The 7,635-nt window shown below is 35.2% G+C and overlaps 1 protein-coding gene across 1 annotated transcript in view; it reads right to left on the bottom strand.

Moving 5' to 3' along the window:
- Nucleotides 1-1,345: 1,345 nt before the first annotated feature.
- Nucleotides 1,346-7,635, bottom strand: part of LOC107563412 (hepatocyte growth factor-like) — a 30,882-nt gene continuing 24,592 nt past the window's right edge. The window contains exons 14-18 of the mRNA XM_016248290.1: nt 6,493-6,567; nt 5,363-5,512; nt 5,151-5,257; nt 4,517-4,659; nt 1,346-3,813 (exon numbers count right to left, since the gene is read on the bottom strand). Of these exons, the coding sequence (XP_016103776.1) occupies nt 3,631-3,813; nt 4,517-4,659; nt 5,151-5,257; nt 5,363-5,512; nt 6,493-6,567 (658 nt within the window). The 3' untranslated portion in view covers nt 1,346-3,630. The remainder of the gene's footprint in view (nt 3,814-4,516; nt 4,660-5,150; nt 5,258-5,362; nt 5,513-6,492; nt 6,568-7,635) is intronic.

The following is a 7,635-nucleotide window of genomic DNA, read 5'->3' as shown; positions in this document are numbered from 1 at the left end:
TAAAAATAAAAAATAAAAAACGTTATAACTAAATGAAACTGACAAAATAAAAGCTATAATTAGGACAAAACTTTGTCATACTTTTTAATTTGTATCTAATTTTTATGACTTAGTATGTCATAGGGCTGTCAAAATGGCTGAAAAACTAAATTCGCATTTTGTACTTAAATATGATCAAAATTCGAATTATATTCGAATTTAAAATGCATAATTTCAGTTAGGGTAAAGAAAAGCTTTTGGCTTCTCTCCTGAGGCCACAAGAGGGTGCATCGAACAAAATATTACTAATGCACGTTTATTCAAAGCATAAGAAAACATGACTATCTGTGGAAAAAAGTGCATAATATTTAAAATAATGTTTATAAACCAATTATAATTAATTAAGTTGCTTAAACAACTATAAACAAAACAGCAACATTTATGCATTCATAGTTTAATACAAAGGGCCGAAAGCCAATCACACAGAGTACATTTTTCATTTAAAAACACGAGTTGCAGTGGGATGGGGAAAAAACCCGCCATAAAGTCTCGAGATATGTTTTTTCAAAGTTGAACTTGCATTAATTTTACATGGCTTTCTAAACAATGCGGCTCTCTTGTGCGAGACGCAAGTGCAAAGGTGATAGATGTCCCTCTAGAAAATGCGCGAAATATGCATTCTGTGTAAACGGCTTGGTTTCCGTTTTGATGTAAACAAGATCTTCTCCGCATTGATGTTCTCTTTCCCCGCAATATTTGTAATTAACAACGCAGCAGCGCCACATCTAGTGGCTTCAACTGGATAGGCTAACAAAAACATTAAAATGCAATGATACTTACATCGTCATAGCATCTCGTGCGCCACTGATAAGGCTGTCTCCTTAACGCACACCTAAAATTCGAATGCAACGTTTTTGCATTCGAATGTGGATTTTTATTTTAAATTCTACGAATATTCGAAATTCAATCTTTTTTTGACAGCCCTAGTATGTCATAATTCCAACTTTTGATCTGAAATATGACTATGAATCTCAAGCATGTCATGATTATGACTATATCTCACAATTATGACTTTTTATGTAATAATGATTTATCTCATAATTGTCACAAATTCAATTTTTTTTCATAATTGACATTTTATATCAGAGTATCTCAAATATGACTCAAATATCTCATAATGACTTTTGTCATAATTTTGACTTTTTATGTCAAAATCAATTTTATCTCATAATTATGATTTATTTTTTCATTAATGACTTATTAATCACTTAATGTATCTCATAATTATGAATTGTCATTTGAACTTTTTATTATAAATATGACCTTTTATGTCATGATTATGATTTACCAAAGCACATTTTTTTAGCTCCAGATTCAAAAAAGGAATAACATAAATGAAATAACAGTGCAAACTAAATCTGTACTGCCATGTTTAACAGAAAATGTACACAAACATCTCTTGAAATTAAAATGTAATTCCATTTAACTGCAGTACCTGGACGATAATTGTGGCAGGCAAATATTGGTGGGTTGTGTGAATAATTCACACTCCGTAATGAGCTTAATTTGCATATGCATAAAGGAGGTATGTTTGCACTGAAAATAATGACAATGACTTTATCGCCTGGTTAAACTGGATAGCAGGTAGTTAGGGAATGTGATGCAGGTTTCGCACAGAAATACTACAAATTAAATCGCCCCCTCAATGTATCTTAGAAAAAAGTTCAGAACAAGCCGCTTCATCATCCAGCAGCTTCTAGGTTTCCTCAAACACATGTTTCATGTCGTTCCAAAGTAGAAAAAATACACGAAAACATTTGTTTTGATAAATGTTAAAGCCAAATGAGGTACCACTGAAGGGCTCTTTTGCCTTGTCTTGTGCTTTAGTAACACTAATCTCAATGTGTTCAACAACGTCCTTACATAACGACTCATCCTTCATTTTAACCAACATAATTAGCATCGGGAGTGGATGGAATACAAACACTTACGAGTCATCACTCAGAGAGCTATTTGTTAAAGCCGACATGATTTTTGAAGGTAATTTCCCAAGCTGATTGTTTTTGGAGGCAGGCCAGTAGCCTACGAGAGAACGAGGCACTCGTGGAATGAGCGATCCAAGACCACACAAGAGAGAAAATCACTCTGATTTATCTTACAACGGCTCTGATCTGAAAATCAGCTAAATTAATCTGTAAAATTCCCAAACTGCCCTTTATTCCGATGTCTACAAGAACACACGATGTGTGCTCGCTTTGCTCTCTGTCCTGCAGAGACGCACATTTCGGCTTCAATGCATCTTTGCAGCATTGCACACACTCATACACACACGCACGATTCAGTGAACATAAAATATCACACTCGTTCTTGATTTTCACGACACTTAGCGTACACTGACAAAATGTGCATTTGGAATTAATACTGATATATTTACAAATATATAAAACCACCCAATGAGGACACAAAACGACACTGGAATGGAGGAGGCCAACGTCTTATAAAGGTCTATGAGACCTACGAAAGAAATGGGAGTGAGTACCCCACTCCCACGACCACAGCATTTACAACACACATTTCCAAATCCTCTGAATACTGCTCTAAACGAAACATAGTGTATGGGAACCTCAAATGCTGATATGTTATGACAACTACGAATTTGTCACTACAAGCAGGTCATGTCATCTCCGTTCAGGCTTGTGGACAAAATATCAACACTGGAAATGGATGGAACACCTTTGACTATATAAACACCTACGCTGACGAAACGACAATCTGTAATGGCGACACGAGGAGGTGTTATTGAGGGACACAGTGACCTCTCTCGTGTGTGTTTTCAAGTATTATCAGGAGCATAAACGCAAAAAAAGCCTTCTGTGTATACTTTTACCCATAAGATTTTCTACATTTAGCTATGCTAACAGCTAACAGCTAATACTTTATCGAGGGTCTTTTTGAATGACACTGTTAATGAGGGTTTTATATCAACAAGTACTTATAATCATAACACCGAAGGAGTGGCCGAAAATATGTACATCGGTCAGCTTTGAATGCTTTTAAAGAGGGGAACGGCAGATTCCTGCTGGGATCTAAGAGTTTGTATCCATATATTAAGTCCTGGCCTGAATCCAGACTCAAACTTGGATTGAGTCTCTGAATCCAATATCCCAATTGAAGTACAGATTGTTAGTTTGATGTGTAATGTGTGGGTTGAATGTACATACGAATGCTCTGTAATGCACTGCAGCAAGATTTCTCTTCGAGGACTTGACGTTTTTGTTTGGTGGCCAGGAATTGCTATTGATTCTTGAAACAGATTCTGGCTGCCCATCCGCACTTCAGTCCAGTAATCTTTATCTTTCCGTATGGCTAGTTGCGAATTTAGCCTTTAGAGACTCTGTCTCCCAGCGCCTTGCTCTGCGGTTCTGGCATTATTAGGTGTACAAATTGCTTGAATTCAGAGCAACAGTTCTAGCTCTTTGAGTAGTTTCTGAAGATATGTTTCACGGCCAAGCTGGGAAAGTTCCCAATAACTTTTTCAACAAGAGCTGTTCAGATTAACCCAAAATCAAGAAATGAACTGTCAGATTTATGGAGATTCTATATTTTTGTTCTTATATCTCAGATCGTATGTTCAATCCTGCTTGTTCTCCATCAGTTGTTTATTTCTGAGTTTGGATAATTTTTGAATACTTTATGAATCCATCCAGTATAGAAGGCCACGTTCAGGAAAATGGCTGGTCGGTTGTGTCGGGCACATCCTCTGCCGTTTATGCTCACGCCAACAATGACTTTACTGTTACTCTCTTGGCATACTAGAGGGCCGCCATAGTCTTTCTGTGAAAAATACAAAAAACAAAAGGACAAAAATTAATATTTTAGAAATAAATCTAAAGTTTAACAAAAGTAAAAGCGCCACCAAAACCTTTATAATTTCGTTCAGTTAAACAAAAAATAAGATGGCATTTGTCTCAATATGTCAGCGATTTAAATAAGTAGCCGTTGATATACAGAACCATTCAAAAGTTTGAGGTCGGTATGACTTTTAAAAATATTTTTTCAAAAAGTCTCACCAAATCTGTATTTATTTGATCAAAAATGTTTTCTATTTGAATGTTTTAAAATGCAATATAGAAAAAAAAATATTTCTGTAATGACAAAGCTGAATTTTCAGTATCATCACTCCAGACTTCAGTGTCACATGATTCTTCAGAAATCATTCTAATATGCCGATTTGCTGCTCAAGAAACATTTCTTGTTATAATTGACGTTTCTAACAGTTTTGCTGCCTAATGTTTTTGTCTAAAACCAACATACTTTTTTGTTCAGGGTTGTTTAATTAATAGAACATTTAGAAGAACCATGTTTATTTTAAATAGATTTTTTTTAACAATGTAGAAGTATCTACTAGCAATGAAATGCATTATTGCATTAAAATTATTCATTTCCGACCAAAAAAAAAAAAAAAACTCTTACTGACCCCAGACTTTTGAATGGTAGCTCATTCTGCAGGGAGTAAATCTATAGTGAATAAACTCACCTCACACACTCCTTCATCCTTTCTGCCACCAGCACACAGTTTTGAACTGGTGATCGGAATAGCCCCTTTGTGAAGCTGCTGGCATCGTTCATTGCTCACTATGGGCAGATTAACCCGTTTCAATGTTCCCTCATGTCCAGTGCCTGAGAAAGCCATAAAACACTCTATTAGAGACTATATTTGGCACATTTGCTTGAATGCGAACTCAAATTTGTGTGCCTTCCCTCCTGCTTTTACGCTATGTAGTTTCAAACCGAAAAAAGCTTCTAAAATGCTTTCATCACCACCATCTGTTTATTAATGTTGCCTCACAGCAAAACTAGAACGTTTTTGCACTCACATTTTAAATATTTGTAGCATTTTTGTCACTTTTGGTAACTTTTTTTTTTTCCCTAAGCCCTAGTTAATTTCCTACCCTGCCCCCATTTATAAAATAGATTCAAGTGATGTTCCTTGGTGTGCACCCAGAATTGGGTAATGGATTTATGTTAATAAAACAAACCAAACTTTATGGTCAATTGAAGCCACTGGGAGGTTGTTGTGTTAGACTGGAAGCAAGACAGCAATGTTGTGTGCCTGTAAAGCTGTCAGTTGTTGGGGAGTCTCTGATGACTGGCTCTTATGCTGAACCCACCTTTGGTCTCACCCCAGCCGTACACAGAGCATATGGTGTCCTCCTGAATGCTGCAGTCCGCCACAGGCAGCTGAATGATTCTGACACACTCTCTTGGGAGCGCAGGTCTGTGAGAAAGAGTAACAGAGAGGTAATATAATCAACAACAAAGGAATAAGATCAGACATCGAATAAATTAATAATATACATATTTATTTATCGGCAGGTCTTACTGAGTCAGTCGGAGAAGAGCGAGACTTGAGCCTTCCGGGCCACAGATCACGTGTGAGATTCTCCTCTCCTGTCTGTGGAAGTCATTCTCACCCGACTCATTCAAATGGGATATACCAAGCCAAACTCTGTACTCTGATATGTCAGGCACACTGGGGGGGAAAGCATATCATAAAAGTATGGTTTCAAGTTTTGGGTATAAATATTACATAATGTATGAATATATGTATTTATTTATTTATGCCAATAATTTTGTATTTTATGACCATTTTCTACTCTTTTTGTACTCCTCTTTCTACTGTGCCTTAAAAACTCTCATGTCAACAGCCTTTACGAATGTGCAATGAGATATAGCATATTGCATCAACTTTACTCACAATCTAATTCCAATTTAGATTTGAATGCCATATCAGCAGAACAGCCTATTTACATGGCAAATTCAGAGTAGTAGAAAGTAAAATAATCATAAAAACAATAACATTTTAATAAATGAAAAATGATATAATACAGTATATCAAAAAAGTATGGTTTCAGGTACCGGGCATAAATATCCTTGAATTCATTTTTTTTATGCCAATAATTATTTTTTTTATGGCCATCTTCTACTCTTTCTCTGATCCTTAAAATTAAACAGGACATTTTTTGCTGTTGCTGTTGTTTCCTGCCAACAGCCTTTTACAACGTGGTGCATCACATCTACTAGTAAACTGCATGTTTGCAAGTCCAAAAATAGGTTTTCAGCCTCTTTGCAATTAAAAAGCTCTGAGTAGGCCATTTTTGCAGCTTTGATTTAATAAATGGTCTAAAAATTTTATTTTTTTAGAGTAGGGAGGATGTTACTGTATGTTTATCGTAGTAAAATGAATCTTCTTATCTCAAAAGTTCAAGCTAAATTTGATTCCTCATGATATTACCTCTATAATATAAATTATTTTTGTGGATATGTAGATATATGGATGTTTCATGCTATAAGATGCATTTTCTAAAAAAACATCCGCAGCTTTGATTTGTTGGGTTACATGCACGGGACAAATCATGAAAGCCTGTGGATCATTGACCCTGTGACCCTGAGAATGCTGAGGTCACGGCCAGGGCACGACGGTGACTGTGCAGCAAGGCTGGAGATAATTACCATGACGAGAAGCACTGTCTGTCTGTCAGCACCCACTCCTCCCTGACCAGAGAACCTCCGCACCAGTGAGTGCTCCTGAAGAGACCGAGAGACATGAGACAGTGACGCATCTCCAACATGACTCTCTCACGTTATAAAACATGACAGCGCAGGGCTTTACTTCTGAGGAGCTGTCCAAACTTCATGGACAACTGCACTTTATTTGGAGGGAATTTTACAGTCAATCGCCATATGATGGACTTTTTTAGGAAAACAGACATTGTGTATACTTCTTGCTTGATATAAAGAAAGTGGATACAAAGATTTGGGAAATGCAAACACCCAGTAAAATTACTGTATCTTACTAGTATCTTACACTTAATAGTATCACCTGTTAATAAGTCAGTAAATATATAATGTTAACAGATACCTGTAAGTAGTTCGGTGGAGGATGAGTTGCATACTAACGTTTAATACTTAAGAGGTTAGAGGTTTGTAACAAAAGTAACAGTAATAGTGATGCTTATTAGTGCACTATTTTTATTTATATATTTGTTTGGTTGTTTTTTAATAATGCCATATCAGCAGCAAATGCTATTTACATGCAATTTCAAGAGTAGTAGATGCTAAAATAATCATGGTAACAGTAAAACTTCAATAAACCGTACCATACATTACTGCCATATGGACATCAACTTGAGATAGTCACCACTGATAAGCTATTACTAAATATAATTATATAAAAAATATAACTAAATAATTTTCTGTAAAGCTGCTTTGCAACGATTTGCATCGTGAAAAGCGCTATACAAACTTGAAGCATTTTTGAATAAATAAAGACAATTATATACAATAATTTAACAATATTTTCTTAAAATAATACAAAGCATATATAAACATGCAAATATATAAGCCCTTTTGGTTTGATATATTTACTAAAAAATTTACTAAATAAATAATAAATAATGAAAAGTAATAATAATAATAAAAAGTCATTTTAAAAACTGCCCATTAATGAAATTTCTGTTCTAAAACTGTTGACTAATATAATTTAAAGCAGGACATTCCATATAAATATGCTTTATAGACAATGAAGTCTTAAAAAAAATGACATACTGGCAGTTATTCACCATTCATCTTTCTTCATCTTTCAATAATTACACA

This window comes from Sinocyclocheilus grahami, unplaced genomic scaffold, assembly GCF_001515645.1.
Source record: "Sinocyclocheilus grahami isolate Dianchi unplaced genomic scaffold, SAMN03320097.WGS_v1.1 scaffold874.1, whole genome shotgun sequence".
NCBI classification, from domain to species: domain Eukaryota; kingdom Metazoa; phylum Chordata; class Actinopteri; order Cypriniformes; family Cyprinidae; genus Sinocyclocheilus; species Sinocyclocheilus grahami.
The sequence above is the reverse complement of the archived record's forward strand: the minus strand, read 5'-3'. Positions and strand labels throughout refer to the sequence as shown.